Below are 23,377 nucleotides of genomic sequence, written 5' to 3'. Positions count from 1 at the left end.
TGACATACCAAAAGTAGATAGTAAAAATGTCTGTTGAAAATGAATTGAAGCTATTTATACAAATTATGCAATAAAAATAAGATATACTACTTCATACATAGTAAGGAAAAAAAGTGAAAATATTAACCATAATGTAGTCAGTCTGAATCTACAAATCAAAACAAAAGTCATATTCACTGGATGTATAGTAGAAAATTTCAGATCTTTCCCATTTCTAAACTCTAAAATGTTGGAATAAGAATATAAGATATATATTTTCTCTGAGAGAACTCAGGATTATTTCCCCTTTTACCACAATAAAAAGAAAACATATAGGTTCCGAAGAAATTTGACAACATAATAAAAACAATTAGTACTCAGTTACATAGAATTTGTTCCCATTCTAATACAGGGACCATTTGAAAGGAATATAAATATATAAGGTCCATAAGTACATGATATACCTTGATATGATAAAACGTTCACTAGCCCTTACATACTAAATATATACAAATACTAATTGTCAGAGTTATGACTTATATAGTCAAACTTCAGAGGCTTGTATTCAGCAATATTCTGTCTTTATAGACTATGATTATTATTTCTCATTAAAGACACAAGAAAATTCCTATTTTTATCTGAGTGCACTTTCCGAAAAAAATTGGCACATTAAATTATAAGATAGTGAAAATTCATGTCTAACCAATATGTGTCCGAAAATTCTTAAACAAATTTATCAAGAATAAATGGTGATTGATTACTTCTTTCAGAAACAATTTTGAACTGACCTATATTTTACACCTGGTCAAGACGTATCCATCGCCATTTGGATATGTCATAATCATCTGTTAAATGGGTCATTTCAATTCAAAGAAATATAAGGAAAGATATAATATTTCTCAGTGAAGCCTCTTTCAACAACAATTAAATCTTACCCTCGGTTATCAGTGATTTCCCTATCTTGCATTGGTATTTACAGGTAGATTTTTAATATCCAAATGTAGTGCGCTCACTAAAAAATTACCCTGTACATGTACATAAAAACCATCTTTCTTATGCGACTAAGATTTTGCACTCCTTGGAAGGTCACTTCAGACAGATTTGACCGTAATAGACATCAATACATAACCACCCAACATACATGTAAGTTTTTCTCAAAAATGACTTAAGATGCTACTTAAGCTAACTCTGACAGAATACAATTTCCTTTTCAAGTTTTAGATTTACCACAGTACTGTAGTTTTTGGTCTACAAAATGTCTTACATATGGTATGATCATTATGATTCCATACAAGCAATAAGTAAATATTGGCAAATTTCGAGTGTAACATTCAAATGTGTTGTTGGGTAGACTGTCTACTAACTTGTGATCTCCTGCATAAATGTATATTCACACAATTACTTGTACTGCTTATTAGTATAAGACTTACCGAGCGGGTAACTTTAAGTCAGCAATAAATCTCTTGGTTGATCAGGTGCTGGTGGTATATTGCATTAATACATATCCTTTAATCATGTTAATCAGAACTTACCTGCAATTTATGTGATGATCATAATATCACTGACTCACTCAAATTACCTGTCCCACCATTTGTCCTGCCATTAGTTTTCTATCAAACTTACCTGTTCCGCTATCCTTCTTTCCATCTGTATCTGTATCCTCAAAATCCTCTTCATACTCATTCTCTGTATATAAAACAACCACATTTATCAACAATTAACAGCATCTAAGTGCTTTCAAGTAGTAAGGAATGTATTTTCTTTGTAACAAATCATTTATTTTTAAGCAGGTTATGGGCTTTCATTAATATTTTCTGCAGTTAGAGAGGGTGAATTTTTTGTTTAGAATAGATAGTCAGTGTTCATCCATTGATTTATGAATAGCATTCATTTCATGTCTAATCCTTTTAAACTTTGAATGGAGAAGTGTATTATGTCAAACTGTTATTATATCAATTTTCACAAACATCCGTTTCTTTTGAATGCATTCACTGAGAATACTGTATAACAGGGATAAGGGATATAGGTGAGGGAAACTATAGATAAAAAAAGGATCTTACAACACAGGTTAAAACAACAAGTTTCAGTAAACAAGGTATGCATAACAGGGCTGACAATTCCGTTAAAAATAAATACACTGTGGAAAGTTGTCACAAACCATTTTAAAAATGGCTAAATTTGGTTAACTGAGATAATTTGTTCCCCTGGAGCATATGTATAGGGGTATTCTATGCTGTAATTGCAATTTTTTTTCCCCTAAAATGCACAGAGTAAAATTCAGGTTAAAGAATTTTCTAACAAAAGGGGGGTACAAATTCCCCTGAACCTAACACCCCCTCCCAAAGCTGTAACCACATTTTTCACTAAACAGATGGGCAAGCATAAAACCACAGCATGTCAGAGAAAATAAAATACATCAAGTCCGAATAAATTGATTATATACAATATACAGTGCTGAATATGTGAGATTGGTTTTTTAACACTTCTTTGAGGGGTTTGGTTTGATCTAGACTCCATTAAGGGAAGAGATCCACACTCCAATACCTTCTATTCTGGTGATCTGATTAGCAGGTACAATATGCAAAAGGTTGGCTGAAGAAATACAAAAGAACAAACTAAACTAGCTACTACTGCAGGCTAGGAACCAAAGAGTGATGGAAAGACAACCACATCTTCCATTTAATGACCAATATTAAGAAATTAATTTGGAACAAAAGATATATATTCTAAATAGATGATGGTTATGATAAGTTAATTGTTCTCTGGCATGTATTTAGCATTACTCCACAGGTACTAGCATTTATTATCAATTACAAGCTTTTCAAATTACATTGGAAGCCTGCATTTTTCAAACAAGTCTCCAAGACTAGCGGTACTAGTAGACAAAGTAAATCAACCAATATATTTTGTTTTTAAATGATTACCATGATAACTGCATGCATAATTAAAAAAATAGGAAAAATCAGTGTACAATGCACAGTCCTTGTATGGGGTAAAATCCTTATTATACTTCAAAAGCTTTTATTTAAAGTTTAACTTAATTCCCCACAAAAGACAGTATAAATATTGAAGAATTTCAAAATATCAAAATATGGTTTGCAATAAAATAACGTAAGAATAAAAGTCCAGAAGAAGTCTCTACAGGAACATTTAAAAATCATCCATGGGTCTGTTGGGAATGGAAAGTTTAATACATGAAAAACCTGTTATATTAAAACAGCATATATGTATCAAAATATGTATATTGATAGTGATGTGAAACTGTTTTACCATCTTAATGTCTTAGCCATTAGTCATAAAGTTGACCTGATCATGCATCTGATTACACAAATGTACACTGACTTTCCAGTTGGTGAAGCAACAATAAATCTAGCATGCAAATCTATAGAAATTAGTACCAATTTTGTTTTGATTTTCATTATTCAAGTCGTAATCTGATTCCGACCCAGTTTTAATATAAGCTTTATGAGAGCGTGTGTTATCGTCATCGTCGTCTGCATGTGCGCCCTCTACTGCTACTTCTATGTGTTCATCTACTTCTTCTGAAATGGTGCATTATGGGTAAAGAAGACTGTGTTAGTGGTTTAAAGGAGATTGATTTCCTAAGTTATAGACTTAATTTCACTTTTTAATTGAACTTGAATTTAGAAAGAGCAGGTAGCTTATGGAAGAAAAAGTATAGAGTTGTGCCAGGTAAGGATGCTGAATATGAATTGACATTCCTTAACCATTCTGGGCCTTATCAAAATGTAAAGGAAAATTTTACAGCAAACTTTGTTTTCTTTACAATCAAAGGAAAACTCACTACATTTTGACTTTTCTGAAAATTGGCTGGTTATTTTTTATTCCTAGAATATTTCTTAATGCCAATTATGTCCACCTGTTCAAGAGTAAAGTTCATCGTGGATCTTTTCTTGTTATCATTATTATAAAGAAGGAATTTGGGGAATATTTTATCATTTGAAATAACTACTATTCTTTAAGTTAACATATTTTTGATTTTTTTGATAAATAAAACTTCTTAAAAAATCAGTATATTAGAGTAGTTTTAAAACTATAAGCTATTTATCTATTGTATGATAAAAACAATAAAAGCAAAAATAGAAAATATGTACATTCTAAGAGAAAGAATTGTGCATCAGTATATATATCTATGTATATATATATATCACTGTGCATTCAAGATGAAAAAAATTAATAGAAGCATCTAACAACCATTAAGAAAATGAAGTCTACCAAAAATACACAAAATTCCTGAACAGCCATGAAGAAAGAATACAGGTATGCCACAGTCTGATACCAGACTAGAAAATTTCTGGGTTTTTTCTTTCTTAAATGGATTTTGAAAGAAAAAAGGGAAGTTGATTATGTTATTTCATTGAAAATATGTAATAGTTTGCAAATTTATACTGATGAGATAAAATATGCCAAATTCTGCTTCAAACCAAAACTCACTGCATTCAAACAAACAAACACAGCATCCACATAACACCAAGAGCTGATCACATGATAAAATAAGATGGTCATGTGACAATACCAGACAGTCACATGATAAACCGTATTTATGTACCTTCATCTTTTGCCTTCTTCTTGTCATCAGGTCTTAGAACAATGATTTCCTCTTTGATTTCCTCTGCCTTCTGTCCCTTCTTCTTGCTAGATGGGGGACGTTTCATAGCCCTCGGACTAGCCTGAGCATTTAATTTGCATCTATGAAGAAATCAAAGTTATTATCTGACAAAGGTGTTTTATTGACAGAAATTGATGGGGCAAAGTGCCTCATTTTAATTTGCACCTGTGCCCTTCAGAAGAAGAAAAAAAAACAAATTATGTAAAAACTTTTTTTCAAATTAGAATTTATACCTTTCATTCAGTTCATATTAAATTTCTACATGAGCCAAGAAATATTCAAATTACAATAACATACAATTATAATTACAACTAAATCTAATGCATTTTGGTTAAGCATTCTAAAATTGCCTTCTTTTTTTCAGATTGTGTCTTTTATCTTAATTTCCTAGCCAGATCTGGACAGTGCTTGATTTTATTCACCCAGAAGAAAACACATAAACTCTGAAATAGAGCAGTAGCTCAAGACGTCCAGTAAATATCAGACAGTAACAACAACGGTAGGACACAATTAAAGCCATTAAAATCTTACTTGTAACATGGTGTGGCACCCTTGACTCCTTTAAGACAGAACTGTCCCATTTTTCCTCCTAGTCTTGCACCTGTGCCATGTCCATATTCACAGCAGGTGCTTACACGAGCACTAATGCGCCCCTCCACAAAGATAGACAAACTGAAAGGATATCCTCTGTGTCTCCTGGATATAAAGGTGAACTCATCTGTAATTATAAAATAGTATTATACTTTTAAAGTTCAATTTCCAATATGTGTATTTAGAAGTCACGACAGTCTGTTTAATGTTTTATTATTCCTCAATATACATTTTCTTTACAAAATGTATGTGAATAGTTTTACTATTCTGATGAGCTTCGCGGCAAAAGACTATTGATCAGTCAATATTTTCTTAACTATTGCCTTCTCCGAAACAATTTGACCACAAGCGTAATTATATTTCACGGAATTTTCATTGGCTAGGTTTTAAACACTCCATACAGAATTCTCAGCATTTATAGTTATTCAAGGTCAAGTCCAGAGATTTCAAATTTCAGGCAGATGGATGGTGCAAAGTTGGCATGTCTATTTGCATGGCTGTTGTCTCCTCAAGTTAAAAAAAAATGTGACTCTGTATGTGACTACTAGAATAGGTATATAGAGTTACTAATTTCCTTAGATCTAGTATGTTGTCTCTTTCAGTCTTTGGTATAAATTTGTTCTTTTTTGGTATAATAAAACACTCTCACTGACTATATATTTGGGGAATACTAAGTTTATTTTCCCCTCTGTTACAATCATTGCATTCAGGCAATAGTTGCATCTCGGATAAATAAAACTCACTATTCCCCTCATACCCAGTCAATAAGTATAACTATGGCCCCTTTGAAACTATATTGGACCAATTGGCAGCGCTCAAGTTTTGTTACATCATTTGATAAAATGATGGAGTATGGACTGTGATTCAAAAACATGTAAATGCATCCACAGTTAATAAAATTAATCTTACCACCAGGTTTAATCCTTTCTTTAAATACAGGAAGTGTATTCCCACCACAGTGCTGCTGTTCAATCTCGACCTCTTGTGTTGGATCCCTCTGATCCCTTGGTAGAATCAGACTGGGACCAAAATATTTCATGGTGACTTCACACAGGGTCTGGACCTCACCTTGGTGCATCATAGCAGGCTCTTGTCTGTGGAGCATCAATGTACCCTGGAAAAATTAAAATTCACAAGAATGGCAATATAGCATGCACTGGTTATTTGTCCTGTTGAAATGGCACAAATCTAACTCTTGTAATAAATAGGCCCTAAGACCTTTAACAATGAATAAATTACTACTTCACATTAAATTATAACTTTTTAAAAGGTATCAATGAAGCAAGGAGATAAAATCTTAAACTGACTGGATTACATTCATTTATCATTTTTTTTTATAGATATTTATAATAAAACCCTTCCATTTCTAGACAAACAGAATAATTGATATGAAAAAAAAAAAATTACAAGCAGCAGTTGATAAATTTTGTTCTCTAAAACTTAACAAGCCGCCCATTAACAAGGTTCCAGCTTTGTTGGGTTTTTTGTTTATTAAATTATCTTTTCTCTTTAATATCAGCCCTCAATAAAAATACTGGGTGCAGTTTATATTTTACATGTGCAACCTACACAGCTACATGTTATATGCATGTGTAACAGGAATCTTAGCTCTGAATGAAACAATTGCATGCATTAATATTAGCAATGTATGCTATGTAGCATCTCTGTACCTTTAAAATATTTATGATTTATGTGAATAAAGTGTCTGTCTGTCTGTCTCCAAATTAAAACAAAAAACAAAAACAAATGATTACCTCTGTTTAAAGGAATTGGACTCTGATCAAAATGTTTAACACTAGCACTGTATTATGAAATATAACTAATAGAAAAGACATGTTCTGTTAAGTTCATATGCATAATTACTAGGTCAAAGGTCAACAATACAGGGATTTTTCTTATTTACACAGGAAAAAGTCTAAATCTTTTATCTGTGATATCTCTCCTGGAAATGAACTACAATGGTCACATAGAACCCATGCTGTTTATATCTACTTGAAGCTATAGTTTCATGCCAGATATAGCAATGTCTGAACTTTCATGCCACACATACATGAACATATGGTGTTTTATAAACTTTCTTGTCTGCAAGGTGCCAATTATCTCTGAACTCCAGCTAAAAATAGGCAAACAAGTGATGTCCATGTGTTTTAATACTTATTCTATTTTAAAATAAGCCCACAGTATGCATTTGTGAAATAGCAAAGCAGCCTTTCAAAAAATAGTGCTATTTGTGACACCATCATATCTTTGTGACATATATGTATTATTCATAATTAAGCATATGTAATGTTCAGTCTCATACAGACTTGGAACAACTAGAAAATTTTATGTTTTAATCCATTACAGGCAAAAATTGTACTTTTATTTCTTAAAACTAAACTGAAGCAGGTGTATTATTAGGTAACAGTGAATAAAAGCACAAAGTTAATCTGACCTAGTCTTAAGACTTGTATTACCAAAACTATTGCAACATTATGTAATAATCTTACCATTTTTTATCAAATATTCATATCAATTATTGACTTACATTTTCGATCTACTTAGGTTATCATATCTCTAAGTAGGAAGAAAATCGGATATGCTGAGGAATAAATCAAAAGATGTCAAATCAATCTTGACACAGTCACAAAAAAAAAAAAAACAAATTAATATGACATGCTACAAAGCTATTTAGACCACACCCATGGTAAAATAGTGATAAATACATGAACCATATTTTGTGCAAAACATAGGCTGTGTCGATTCAAAAATATGAAGAAACTAGTCATATTAGAATCGAAATAAATCAACGAAATTCCATTTTATCATCGTTAACCACCGACTGGCCATTTACGCTGTTATATAACAATGCGACATAAATGGCCAGCCTGTGGTAAAACAATGATAAAATGGAGTTCCTATAATTTATTTCTTAAATAAGATCATATTGAAATAGGGAAATACATACCTGTACAGCTCCAGTTCTAGTACTTCTGTAAGGGCTCAAACTATTGGCTGTCCTTGGCCTGTTAAGGCGGGGCTTGTATTTAGTATCTCTATAGCTACTTTTAGATACTCTAGCACTTCTAGGTGGAGATGGGGCCTGGTTTATTAGGTAAGGGGATGACATTCCTTCTCCTTGTTCAATCTTTGAAAGTGTCAGTGCATACTTCTTTAAAGCAGTAGAATCAAGCTAAAATAAAAAGAGAAATCTTAGATTAAAAGAAGTTTCACTTTCTCAGCATGGAACTTTATCAGGTACAAACTAGTGGAGTTGCCAAGGCGATCAGCATGGTTAATAAAATGTTAACCTACATTGCACTTTTGATCATAAAATTTGAAAATAAACAATGTTATATAGATTACCAAGTAAATGACCATTTTCTGTGTGTTTTAATTGATTAAGTATACAATTTTCCATTTAACAAGAACTCTTGACTTTCACTGATTTTATGATTGAATGGTCATGCAAATTTTTCACACTGATAAATTCTGAAAAAAAGTTTTAATCCTTAATTAAATTACACCCATGGAATTCATTTGGTATTTGCTTGATATTTGTCACCAAAATGTGCTAATCATGGCAGATGTTTCTCATTCATTTGTTACAAAGATTACAGTGAACACATTTTTTGAAATCCAATTAAACAAAAAAAAAAACCATTGAGTATCTTACTGAATATAGATGTCTGGTGTCTATCTCTTCCTTTCGTTTATTATCTTCCTGTAGATCCTTGGGAGGGGTCACAGGTCTTCCCTCATCATCAACATAGATAACCTTATAAAACATTCATACAATTACTAAAACTAATCATGTTCTGTCATGTCTTTATTTTCTTTTTTTAACAAGCAATCACAAAATAAATCCTTACTTTCCTTTACTTTCATTTTCACCGCAACCATTGTCTTTGTGTAGTCAAAATGCATTGACTGTATATCAATGAGTGACAAAATGTAAATGATGATAACAATTTTCTTCTGATGTCACAATCATTAAATTGGTTTGCAGCTACCAAGAAGTCCACACTTTAAGCCAAACACATGATTTTTCTAGCTTGAAACCTGCTATTATGTTTTAATATTTGTGGCAGTAAAAACACAAAAACAATGCTTTGACTTAACAAAATTTGGCTCAAAACAGAAAAAATTCTCTGTGTAACTTCATCTTTTCCTGAGGTTCTAAGCCTCATCTATACATGTATATCAATTTAGTTCATTGCTATTTGTTTATACAAATATATGTTAACTGCAAATATAAGTAAATCTTATCAATACCTTACATGAAAATAAAGAGTTTATTGTAGAGCAACTAAATCATATTTTTAAATAGAACTTTTGAATGCTTTGGATTTTACCATGAAGACAAAAGTCTTTAAAAAGTTCTGTACCATCTATCATGCTATATGTCATGTATAATTCAAATTCTTGTCGAATTGGAATTCATGGGGATTCCTATTTAATACTTTATGTAGGATACAAAACAGAAAACCAGCGAGCCTAAGGATACATGGGAACAATAAAAAAAAACGCTTTTAGCAAGAATTATAAATGTAATAATAAAAGCTGAGATTAATTTAGATTTGGAATTATCTTCAATTCTGAAATTTTCTGGCACCTGTATGCAATGTATGTGAAAACTGATTATAACTGCCTTTAATGACTTAAGCATTCAGTGCTATGCACAGAAATTATTTATTCTCACATACATCAGAAAGGAAAAGGTATCCTTAACAGAAATTTGTAGGAGCTCATGAACTTAGCTTTAACTCAATATCTTAAAAATTCCACCAGTAAATAATTCCCAATCTGTATAATATATGTAATGTCTTTTATTGCTAGGCACAAACATCATAGCTTTGTTTTCTGCTACCAGCAAGAAAAAATAGGGTAGGTAGGGAAATTACTTTATTTTTAAAAAAACAATTTGAATGGAGTTGATGGGTAAACAATATAGACTTTAATGACGCTTAGTGGGCCAAATATGCCATAAAATGTTTAGCGTAGGTTGGGTAATAGGAGACAGACATATTATCTGTTTTTGCCTGATTGTCTAACTGACTACTACTTCCTACTATGTTAAATGGATTGAAAAAAAAAGGTTTTTTTACACTCCCAAACTCACATCAGCATCGTAGTTATCACTAACGTATTGTCTGTCTGCTGGGGCACTCCTGGGACGATAACGACTCGGTGGTCGACTAGATCTTGGGGATAGATATGGTAAAATATCCTCGTCCCCTTTTCTGTGTTTTGAAGCCTACAATCCAAACAAAATCACAGCACACTGTTATACTACAACAATATATTAGAGCACTAGTATATAACACCATAGAAGTTTAGATGCAATATTTGTGATCAAATACAAGACCATTGAGCAGATACAATTTATATACCTTTGTAACCGGCTCATAAAAGCAATAAGTACTAATTATTTGTAACTTGGCCATTTCTGCTATACCAGGTTTTTTTTACCTGCAGTAAAGTTATGTCAAGAGATCTAGATTGACAACTTGAAAAAAAAAAAAAGAAATAATGCCCTTAAATTAGCAGGGCCCAAAATTTTATAGTTTGCAACAAACTGTGGTTGTCATGTTTCTTAATGTTTATGTAGTTCTTTCCCATTTTTTTAAGACTATAGGAGAAGTGATGTTGTCAATGTTAGGATTTTTTTTATTTTGGAAGATCATGAAAACAGGAAAAAACAAAATGAGAATTTGTTTTAGTTGAGCTGTAGAAAATATTGCATTTAAACTTCTGACTGGTTCATATGGTTAGACCAGATACATGTATATACAAACCATTAATTTCCTGCATACACCACACAATTCTACTTTAAGGACACACCAAACTGATTCTTTGTCACAGACATAAGTTTTTAAGATGATAAAAGGTTTATTTTCATTCCTCGAAAGGATCATATCTTATTAGTTAAATATACCTACAACAAAACATTTATTTGTGAATTATCACATAACATTTAATAAAAATCCAAAGAAAATACTCAATTTGGTGTTACCTTTATATTACATGTATGTATTTCGCTAAATACATGTAAATGCAAGTTAATTTACATGACATAAGCAAGCGTTATTTCAAATTGCATACCACATTAACAATCTGAATCAATGACACACAGTTATGGATACAAATACTCAAAAATAGCAAGTAGTAGCCACAGCAGCATTACATGTATATCATGGATTGACTAACCAGTGACCGTGGCGTAAGAATATTTTCTTCCTCTAGGGATTCAGAAGGACATGAAGGAGGCAAGCGTGGCCTTTTAATCTTTGGTGTCAACAATGGCATTATAGTAGAATCACTTCTCTTCAATGTATCGGCCTGAGAGTTTGAAAATACACACAAGATGCACTTATTAGTTCACATCTTTGTCTATATACATGTATATATACAGCTGTGATAAAATATGTGAATTTTACCTATTCCCCTCGTTTTGGTATTTAACTTCCATCATTAAGAGAAGATAATGAAATACATGTGCAATGAAAATGGAAAGAAAACAAGCTTCTTTCTACATGTACATTAGTACATGTAAATGAGACAAAATCTCAATAAAAACTTGTTAACTTAAAGTGCTTTTAAGTTATCATTTATTCTGTCTTCAAACCAGCAAGTTTCAGCCCACATTTTTTTAAGGGCTAATATGAATGTATCTGACTAAATTGCCAACTTTCGTTATTTCCTAGGATATTATGTTACATGTACATGTAGTTTCCCTATTACAAAAGTTATAAATCCAAATCATATTTATAAATGTAACCAACTCTGGGTTGCCAACAAATGTTTTATCATTACATCTATAAAGTGTAACTAATCACAAAGTTCTACATGTATTACATATGGAAATAAAAAAAACGAAGTACATGTACAATTTTCTGAAAATTGAGTGTGTTTGACTTAGTTTTTAGTTCTTAAGTATCAGCCCCCATAACAATCAGATAGGAGGTGATTCATGCATGTCAAAAACCCCTCAAATTCACTTTTATTTCTTGTTCAGAAACAGCTACTGATCACATAACCAGTCTTACTTTTTCATTTGGTTGTTGCACTTTTGAGATAAAAATTACATAGATTGTACATGACATTGGCAATTGCAAGAGTAATTCTTCTTAATTTGGTTGTACTTTTTTTAGTAGGAGGTTGAAATGTAGTTTTCTCAAAATTACAGATCTAAATACAGAATGGACTATTGTCACATAAAAATATAGCATATATAGACAAAAAAATATAACAAGAATAGGTATGGTGTATACATTGTATGTCAAAGAGTCAAAAGCATTATTTGTTCCATGGGTTTTTCTACACCATGAATCACCTTACCTCAGGCAGTGTCTGAATTTTATATGGACTGGTACTTACAAATGTAAATAAACATCGTTGTTAAGTAGCAATCATTACTTCTTTATTACTTAATTTCATAGAAAAAAACAAAAACCAAAATATCTATTATCAACTCCTACATCAAAGAACAAAAAGAAGTTGAATTCTGTATTCATGCATAAGCAGTTATGATTATAAAAATAAAGTTTTAAAAAAATGAGAACTTGTGGTTCAGCAAATGCAACTACTTGAAGTCCTTAACAAATTTGGCTATATCTTATAATAGTACTCATACTAATACATGTAGTATTCACACTGATACATGTAGTGAGATACCAGATTTATGAAGGTTTTAATCTACATGTTTATTTTTACAAACATACATGTACAAGTACATGTATATACAGGTACAATGCATCAATCTGTACTCATGCATAGTCAGTTATGATTATAAAAATATGAAGGTTTTAAAAAATGAGAACTTGTGGTTCTGCAAAAACAAACACTTGAAACCCTTTACAAGTTTGGTTGTCACTAATTGTGAGATACCATATTTACAGGTATAAAACTACATTTATACATGTACATGTATATACAATGTAGCAATATGAATCCAAAAGGAGACCCTAGATACATGTATTCCAAACAAATACATGTTCACACTGTTCAAAACTTGATAGTAGAATTTATGTTTTGATTAAATAAAACCCAATAAATGAATTAAAGGCAAATAGTGAATAATCTCAGAGAAGTAAATATTAAAAGCTGATTAAGCTTAATCAATACTTTAAACCTTGATTACAGGTAAAACTTTGTATATTCCACTGAAGTGTTATTACTTTAATAATTAATCACTTTATGGATTGTCTGTGATTCATAATACTGAAACAGTTTACTATTTATAAAGTTAGAAATGGTCTAAACAATAATTTTCACAGTTCCCTATGTGGCAATTAAAGTTCATTTTAAATACTGTCAAAATAATCGGTCCAATGAATTTAAACAGAAAATTATAACCCTGAAACTGATCGATCAATTAACTCAACAAATGTTGTAATGAATTTTTAATGCAAATTGCACCTCTAAAACAGAATTTTTCTGATACTTCTCTTTGATGTATCAGTGGAACTATACAACACCATATTTTCACATACTACTGAGGAAACAGTATATGCATATTTCATTAATTAGGATGTGATGTAGGCCAGCCCATATTAGCAAACACTGGTACATGTACATGTAAATGCATGTAACTTTTAAGATTACACATAGTGCTCTCCATGGTTTTTTATACATAGTAAATAAAAATAAATAATATTACATGTATTTTGTATGAATTATGCATTGTTTGTACCATCAACCATACCTCATATGGGACCCTTTAATTTGGAAATATAATCTTCTCCATAATGGAATTGCTTGAAATTCCACTTAAGTTATGTAAGTCTTCCAAAACCATTCACAACTCCTACTCAATGCTAATTTTTGTCTTCACATTGTAACAGTACAATTTGTCTTTTATTCAATCTGAGTAACACAAGAACCCGTATTCTCAAAAGTTTATCTCTGGAAAGTGTAAAAGCCACAGAGATGGTTTTAACTATACATGTATATGACTCCATGTAAATGTACATGTGTACAACAGCACAGTATTTATATAAATAAACATTATAAAATCTTTATCAAAATCTCAATATCTTCATATAACCTTACCCGCACTCTACGGACAAGTTCAAGTTTGGCAATTTCTTCTAGTTTCCTTTTGATTTCAACCTGTCTAGTCCTCTCAATATCTAGACTTTTATGAACGATAGCCTGAGCCAGCAAGTCTTTGACATGTTTCTTGTGTTCTTTCCTCGCCATGTTCAATCTATACTGGTTTTCTGAAATTATCTGGCCTCTTTTGTCGACCTGAAAATGGTAAAGATACAAGTACTGAAGTTTGATAGAAACTGCTTTATTGAAGCCAAAATATAAGCCAGAAGTTTTCTTAAGTGGTGGTCCAAGGCCCTGGACCTCTGATCTCTGACCTTTGAAAGTGGAACTTCAACCCTTTATTGACACTTTGATTTTTGGGTTTTCCTCAAGTGGAAATTGTTCTCAAACTTAGAGAAGCCCAGAATCTGACCTCTTGAAAGTAAATTTATACTGTGGGGATCTTTACCATCGTGGACTGACTATGGTGACAAACAGTTCCACAAGGTATGTGCGCAAAGAGAAGACATCAAATCAAAAATATCCACTGAAAATCCATGGCCTCAATATTCAGATGTGTCTCATAGTGATTAAGGTTATATATTTTCTAAGTACATGTAAATTGTCTTTATCAAACAGTTGAAAATTCGCCATTTCATGGGAAACATTGTTAAACCAACATACATGTATGAGATTTAACGAGAAAGACCCATTAATTGATTTTATTACTCTTACGTCTGTATTTTCTATGGGAAAAAAAGGAAACAATTTTTTTTCAAATAATCAGTAACCTTGACCTGAAAATTCTGAATGTTTTCCAATGTAAACTTTTAATGTAAATACTTTAGAAAGGCTGATGTTATTAACCAAGTCAAATAAATCAGCTTTTTCATACAAAACTGTGCATGCTTATATTCTATCAATAGAACTTACCAAACCAGCTTTTTTAAGATGACGACGCATTCTGGTATTGGAGAAATACCCTGCCAGATTCCTGTCTGTAAGGCTGCTATAGGTGGCCAGAGGCCTGAAAATGTAGAAGATACAGAATGTTGCCATACATGTAACTAAGTCAACTTTACATGTATACATGCACAACAGAATTAATTAAATTCAAATTAAAAAATAAATGTTCATATGTATCAACAAAACTGGATAAACAGTTTTTCACTAAATACTAATTTACAATTTTAAAATTTGATGACAGTACATTTGTGTAAGGCCAAAAAAGGAAATCATTTCCTGCTATCAGCAAGAAAAAAACTAGGCAGTTACATTCTACAAGTAGGGAAATAACTAAATTTTACATTGAGTTAATAGGGAAACAATCTAGACTTCAACTGTGCTTGAGCCAAAGTGGCCATCAAATGTTTAGGGTAGGCGCAAAAAACTAAGGTACATGTAGGATAGCATGAAACAGCTAAATCATTTCTTTTTGGTCCATGTCAATTAAGTTTAAATTGTTCTTTTCTTGAAATACATGTACATGTAGATTCAACCCAATGGGTGCAAAATTAAAAATTAATTTCACTGATTTCACTGCAAGTGCTGTTGTCTTTCATGCTTTCAAATGCTATGATAACCAGAGAACTGTATAGCACTTCTTTCCTACATGTACATTTGTACATACAAAATGTATACACATACATGTACATGTATACCATAGGTAAATTCACAGAATTTTAAGGTAACTTTTGAATGTTATGGTGGGATTCTTGTTATTCAAAGCTTTAAACATTCCAATGAACACTTATCTTTGTAAATACATGTAATCACCATGTAACAATAAAACAATACTTAATGGCAGATCAGGGATTTCAGGATTCGGGTGTCTTATACATCGTATAAGCCAAGAGAAATAAGGAGATAATATACCATTTTTGAGGGAATTCTTTCATAATAAAATAGACTTCAGAAACAGTTGAATCTAATAACAGTATATCCTATAGTGACCTAAACACTGTATTCATGAGGTTTTCAAACACAACTTTCGTAATTTATTTGGTTCAAAGAGAAAGTATGATATTGCATTACAATTTACACTGCAGAAACTATCAACCCTTGTCATTCAATGACAAATAACCAAAAGACATAAAGGTAAGTGATTGGAATCATTTTTCTTTGAGTGTGCTGTGCCCTCCCCCTCTTTATATGCAACGTCTTGATAAACCTACCCATCATGAATTTGGCTCATTTTTCACGATTTTCTAGTTTCTCAGAATGTATTAAATCCTCAGAGACAAATGGTCTAAAGCTTTTGCATAACTAATCCTCATAAATCCATTTTAAAAATCTAACACGGGTATCTGTCCGCCATATAATAAACATTCGTCGCCGGGGAGAGTCACGTGATCAAACAATTTTTCTAGCAGGTGTGCGTTTAGAATTATCATGATTATATTCCTCCAATCGTGGAGAACTTGCCTTGACGATGTGATATTTTATTCTATGATATGGAAATTTTGTAAAGATGAATAATGTATATATTTGAAAAAATAAGTTATCCTATAATGCAACAGGTGGTAAAATTTTACAAATTAAATATTTCTATTGATTATCGATTTTTTGGCGTTTATAAAAACAACAAAAAATCTGACGAAATTTTAGTGAACTGTTTGGACGAATTAATTCAGCAAACAAAAACATACAAAACAAAACATCTGCCGTCCAAACAAATACATCATTAATTACTATGCTTAAAACAGTATTTTTGTTTCAGTTGGACAAAAAAATCCAGAAAATTTAACGATGTAATGCTTAGTAGTTTTTCATTTGCCAGAAACCAAACTTCATTTGCGCCATATACAACATTTCATTTGCGACAGTAACAACTTACATGTATTATTTACATGTGCACCATAAATAAATTATATCTCACTTGCGCCAATTTTAAAGGTGAATTTAATGAAATGCAGTAATGCAAAATTTAAAACATGTATTATTATTTGACTTGTACTTCTTCGATTCGCCAGCATTACCTGTTACCCATATATAAACTCATCACGGGGAGGTGTAAATAGGATTTTGAGTGGGAAATTAATATATGGACCGCCTCGCTTTCAAATTAAGAAGAGGAAGTCATTAATGAAATAAGTTGTACACGTTATGTTCTTCCAAACCAAGGCAGTGGCGGATCTAGGGAGCCCGGTTGCCCAGGCCACCCCTTAGAAAATTATAATTTTTCAAAATTGTTGAAAATTGTTCGATACCCTTAGAATGCAGGATTCGAGGTTTAATATTTCAAAATTTTCTTGGGGAGCATGCCCCCAAACCCCGCTAGCAAATCGGATCAATTCGTGATCCTCACCGGCGATCCTGTCAAGAATTTTTTTTGGTCCCCCCCCCCTACCTAAAACTCTGGATCCGCCACTGCAAGGAGTTAAATATATAGTTAAATGCGTGCCCAAACGAATGATCCAGATTTCAACTTTTTATTAAAAAGTATAATATAGCAAATAGTTTACTTTGGGCCAAATTGCAATATACTGAAAGGTCGCCCCGGCCTCACATAAAAAATCAATGGAACTCAACTATACACATTTAAGTGGGCAACCCAACCGGTCAATAAACATTGCCATATGACTCTTCGACATCATGAACTATTTGCTAAATATATCTTTGATGGACTCTCCAATATATGTCACCCGACGCTTTTCTATAACTGTAAATCTATTTGTTGCTATTTTACTTTCTGCTTACCAAACAATGGTTGTGCTCACGACAGTTTTGCCATTAGCATCTGTTGAACTGACTTAACAAGTTTTGTTGTAGTTATTTTTCCGACGCAGTCGGTATAGTTTCGCTTTTTACCCTTTGACCTTAAAGACGCTCTTCCATGGAAACGCAAACCACCTGATCGCAATTCTGTTTCCCGATTGGCCAAATACTGATAACTTAGTGGCGTTCGAAAAAAATTGCATCGAAAATGAAAATTTCGTGTCATGTGCTATTTCCCGAATGAAATGTAGAAAATTATAAGTAAAAGGAACAAATTTTACTGCGTCGGCTATCTTTATTTTTAAAGATAGCACTTGTTCACAATCTATACGTAATACCGTAAAATATTACAGATTTATTCCCTCGATCTGTTTGTCTCAAATCTCAACACAGCGATCGAAAATACGACTCTTACGTCCAAGGCTTATAATTTTGTTTGAGTACATATCGTTATCTACCTCAACCTAACGTTTACTTGAAAATGTTAGCAAAAGAATAAATGAATCTTCAAATGGCGCAAATGAAAAAGTGAATATTTTAAATACTGGCAAAAAAACCTATAGAAAACGTATATAAATATTTATCTTTTGTTGAAGTTTTTTTTAAAAATGTTTTAGATAATTATTTGCAGTTTAATCTGAAATGTTTGGATGTCACCAAAATTACATTATTTAAAACTAACAAATTACTAATGATGTAAAATTTTATATTTTCATATCATTAAATTCTGACCAAACTTTTCAAAATAAAGTAAATGCAATGTACGTCTATCTTATTTATACATCCTTAATATTCGACTGAAGAGTAGTTAAAGGAACCAAGATTCTAGCGGAAATAAAAAAATGTAAACCGGGGACAAAGACCAGACATGAAAAACAGACAAACACAACAAATGACATAAAATAACCAAAATAATACATACTAACTAACAAAAGTTAATGAGCAACTATGACTCCACTAAAACTGGGAGCATGTACTAGGTGCACCGGTAAGGTAAACGTCCTCTGCTTTTCTAGAAACACCTTTCGGGTTACTAAAAAAAGTCCATTCCGGAGTAGAAGAAAGAGGACAGGAAAATTGTGACGCGTTAGACAAATCAGTTTTCATGGTGCAGGTGGATACACCGTCACGATCCACGAGTTCATGATGACGACCATAAATCTTCTATAATGATGGCTTTAATCGAAAAACTATCTTTACACCGTTGTGGGTCATACAAGACTTAGCTTACTCTGTAATTCCGCCTATACAGTACGTCAGAAACGATACACAACAGCTAGAAAGAACTAAGTCCGATGGGGTGTCAATACGTGGTATGACGTAAAAAATGACTGGAGATGTTTCATCTGTGAGCCAGAAGCTTCATATTGGTCAATCAAATTTTGATGACGATCGTAAAACAATACATAGCGAGTATTGACGATGTCAACAAAAGCTGAACATATCCCCGACTTCGAAGCTTATGTGACAATGTCCATGTTCTACAGAGAAAATCCGTGAATACAGATATATAAATTGTGAAATTTATACTCCATAGGCTGGAGATGTTTGTATGTTTCCACTAAGAACAAGGAAATTAACAATTGGAAAGCCCAAACCATCATATTTGTTATTAAGTTTTAATTTTAAATATCCTGTATCATTTACACATACCCAGTGGTTAAGCAATCGAACTACTCGGCCACTTCCGCTACGCTTAAGTATGAACCGCGAAGAAGGTGTATCAGAACATTTTGGTAGACCAGATTTAAGTAATAAATAAAACTAGGATTATTCAGAGACGATATACATAAACTATATGACGGAAACTGAAATCGGAGAATTTCTCTTTTCTGTAGTATAGTAGTGGCCTTAGTAAAAAATGTGGCTTCATACTAATATAAAAATAGATCAACAAAAAGTGGTGGACTATATGTTCCCATGGGTATTGTAATGGTTTCTGGATTATCTGTTCTCCACAATCGACAAAAATATATTGTCGAAAGCCCAACAATTTTGCAGACCAAGGTTACTTTGTTTGGAATCACGTTGTTTTTTTTTTCAAAATCAAAATAAGACTTTCCTCTAGTTTTATGGTCGTCATCATGAACTCGTGGATCGTTACGGTGTATCCATCTGCGCCATGAAAACTGATTTGCTCATAGTTTTCCTTTCCTCTTTCGTCTACCCCGGACTTGACTTTTTATGAACAACTCGGCGACTGTTTCTGGAAAAGCAGAGGACGCTTACCCTACCGGTGCACCTGGTCCATGCTCCCAGTTTTTAGTGGAGTTCGATTTGCTCATTTGCTTTTGTTACTTTGTATGTATAATTTTAGTTACTTTATGTTCTTTGTTGTGGGTGTCTGTTTTCCATGTCTGGTCTTTGTGACTGGATTACATTCTTTTGACTACCGCTATAACCTTGGTTCCCTCGATTACTCTATCTAATAATAGATTTTAGAACCCTGTTTTGTATACATATAGAATCATAGATGAATGGAATCACGCTGGACTAACTTAAGCTTGTCACGTGGAAGTGTTGAATACAGGGAGAGTAGCCAAAATAAAAAAATAATGGATGCAATCTTTCATCTTAATTTGATTTTAAACAGTGCATACAATTATACACAAAACACGTATATACCATTAAATACATTTTGATTGAATTCAAGCTAATTCAAACCCTATATATGTGACTGAGGACTTACCCAATATCATATATACACCTATCCGAAAGCTTCTTTGATGGCTTACTGACTTGCTCTGCGCTCCCACCAATCCTGTAATGGTCATTATAAGTCGTTCTGTACGCCATCCCCTGTCCGGTTGAACATGCCTTGCAACAACAACCTCCCCCGCCTGTACCAGAATATTCATTACCGGAGATGTTTCCTCGATATTCGTCAAGAACTTGTAAAACTTTTGAAAAATCCACTCCATCTTCATAGTTTTGACCGATGTCGAAATTTTGGTAAGTTTCAAAGTTTCGACCGTCGTAGTTCCGACTAGTTGCCTCCTCTAAATGGTAGCCTCCATTATGGGATCCTTGCAGGTATCCACCACATTGCTGTTGTTCATCATAAACTCTGTCACAAGTATATTCCAGGTCCTCCTGTAGTCGGTAACGTAAGTTTTCTTCTAATAAGTATGCATTAGAGTACGAATTGACAGTGTCAAATATTCTCGTACTTGTATCCTGACCTTGGGTCTGACAGTCAATTAGCGAGTTGTATTTGGAGCCCACATCATATTGTCTTCCGCCGTACGAGTCATGTCCACCACACACACAGTCATATCCCAGACCTTCCGTAATATACTCATATTCCATATCCAAACGATTCAACCTTTCATATGAAAAAGAGAACATTGTTTGATAAAATCAAAAACACCTTATTGTTGAAATTCAAACAAGCTTATATTGCACTCATATCACTTGTAATACTCTGTAAAATCGTCCAAAATAACAAACAATCAATTCCTTATATACGTTTTTGTTCATTTATTCCTCAACCAATCTACAAAATATTGAGTTACCCTTAGAGTATGGGCATGTTTATAACAAACAGCTAAGACTTATTTGTACTACCGCTTATTTCGTGTTTGTTCAAAATCTCTTAAACTAATAATCAGGGTATGTTGACACTGACGTTCGACACGGTCAAATTAATCTGGGATATCTTCTACCCTATCACACTGAATTGTAATGAGGGTTTATGTGATGCCCTCCAAACAGTTGCGTGTCCGTATGCCCGTCCGTTCGTCCGTGATGTCGGTCATCCAGCGGTTTCTACATGATAACTTAAGATATGGAATGATCTTTTCCAAACTTAGTATTGAGTATCATAAAATACAGATTAAGTTTGAATTTCAATTTGATCGGAATATTTACACAAAATTTACGCATTTTAAGCTATTTTTACTTCAAAAATTTGTTGTTGTTGTTGTGTTTTTTTTTTTTTTTTTATTATTGATTTTTTTGTTTTTGTTTGTTTTTTTATGAATTGGAGTTATTTTTCTTTGAATATGAAAGAACTGAGAAAGTTTGTTCTTCGGGGTTTTATGGAGTCTAGCTAAAACACTGTGGCGGGTTATCATTGCATGCCCTATTAGATGCCCTATTTTATAGTTACTGCCACGTACCACCACCATCAACGCAACAATTGTTAATGAGGGCAAATTATATTACCGTGTTGGGTTCATGTTTTTTTAGTCAACAAAATATGAAACACGATTTTTTTTTCAAAATTATATTAGCAAAGAGAAGCTGGAATCGCACAGTTCATTGGCCGCTCTTAATTGCTTTTCTGATGAAATACGTTCTATTTGACGCTTTCGATTATCCTGTATTCCAGTAAAGTTGTGTGTTTATTGTTTCTTATACATGTAACTGTTGAAGGAATAGTGTGTAAAATATATACGAACACTTATTAAAACAAAATACTTTGCTGTACAAAATGTATAACAGGAAAAGAGATTTTACACGATTTTGTTTGTATGCTTGCTATGCATTTTCTGTCCGTGTGTCTGTTTTATCTATGAAGAAAGAGGGATTTTTCAACTATTCATTTCGACCACAACGTGTGGATCATGGGTAGATCCAGAGATTTCCTGGTTTCTTGTCCTAATGTTTACTCCTATTTTGCACGAATTCAACAAACGGGGATATTCCACGGGACCCCTGTCCCCTTGCGATCCACCATCGAGTACTAATATTGTGCAGAATATGTTCATGTAGTATGTACGGAAACTTAGAAGGGCAATTAAAATGCTTACATCATAACTAACATCATTTAAAATTTAAGTTTCATTTCAAGTCCGCTATACAACTGAAAGCAATTCACATGAGAAATCAAAATTAAAAAAAAATATATAAACTTACCGTTTGCTGGCCTATATCCTCCTTATCTGAAATATCTGAACTATTATTACAGCGACGAGGTAATTTCTTTAGCATAGTTCAGTCATTTCTCTCCGGCTAAGAACCTGTTCATGTTGCTTGGTGATTTTAACAGTAATACATTGTAGGTTAACACAGCAGAAAGAATGTGTGACCATCAAAATATGAACTATTACTTCTTACGGTGAAGTATTACAGAGACAAATACTATCAAACGTACCTTATATCAATATCAGTTTATATGGAGATATGAGATGAAACGGTGTTTTATTTAAAATGAAATAAATAAACAAAATTAAATTATGTAGCAACGGAAAATAGTAGAAATGCAAGAAGCGTGACATTTTTTTAGTTTTAAATGCAAATTTTAGTATAAACTCTTTACCTGTAAGTTTATGACCTTTTTAAGATACAATCAACCTCGATTTGAAAACAGAGTGTTTATTCCGAACTGGATAGGGAGGAAATTATTTCAAAATTATTCACGATTTACATTTTGTCTGCGATGAATAATAATAAAAAAAAACCTATACAATTAAAATACACCGCATACAAGAAAAATATATA

General features: G+C 32.5%; 1 protein-coding gene across 8 annotated transcripts in view; it reads right to left on the bottom strand.

Annotated features, from left to right (window-relative positions):
• The window catches only part of LOC148599029 (uncharacterized), a 57,092-nt gene extending 34,147 nt beyond the window's left edge, over positions 1-22,945 (bottom strand). Inside the window, exons 1-12 of one of the 8 annotated variants that reach the window (XM_088562585.1) lie at positions 22,793-22,945; positions 20,622-21,257; positions 15,149-15,242; positions 14,234-14,431; positions 10,302-10,436; positions 8,856-8,957; positions 8,148-8,372; positions 6,110-6,314; positions 5,141-5,327; positions 4,550-4,689; positions 3,378-3,521; positions 1,603-1,665 (exon numbers count right to left, since the gene is read on the bottom strand). In XM_088562585.1, the coding sequence (XP_088418711.1) occupies positions 1,603-1,665; positions 3,378-3,521; positions 4,550-4,689; positions 5,141-5,327; positions 6,110-6,314; positions 8,148-8,372; positions 8,856-8,957; positions 10,302-10,436; positions 14,234-14,431; positions 15,149-15,242; positions 20,622-21,241 (2,113 nt within the window). In that variant the 5' untranslated portion in view covers positions 21,242-21,257; positions 22,793-22,945. Of the gene's footprint in view, positions 1-1,602; positions 1,666-3,377; positions 3,522-4,549; positions 4,690-5,140; positions 5,328-6,109; positions 6,315-8,147; positions 8,373-8,855; positions 8,958-10,301; positions 10,437-11,389; positions 11,522-14,233; positions 14,432-15,148; positions 15,243-16,389; positions 16,559-20,621; positions 21,258-22,792 lie in introns of those variants that run through there. The other 7 variants (XM_088562579.1, XM_088562577.1, XM_088562580.1 and 4 more) reach the window with 7 other exon arrangements.
• Between the last annotated feature and the right edge of the window lie 432 nt (positions 22,946-23,377).

The sequence above is a fragment of the Perna viridis genome, chromosome 14 (genome assembly GCF_037379345.1).
Source record: "Perna viridis isolate PV_CMFRI_1.1 ecotype Kerala chromosome 14, ASM3737934v1, whole genome shotgun sequence".
NCBI classification, from domain to species: Eukaryota; Metazoa; Mollusca; class Bivalvia; order Mytilida; family Mytilidae; genus Perna; species Perna viridis.
This window is presented reverse-complemented; position numbering and strand designations above follow the sequence as displayed.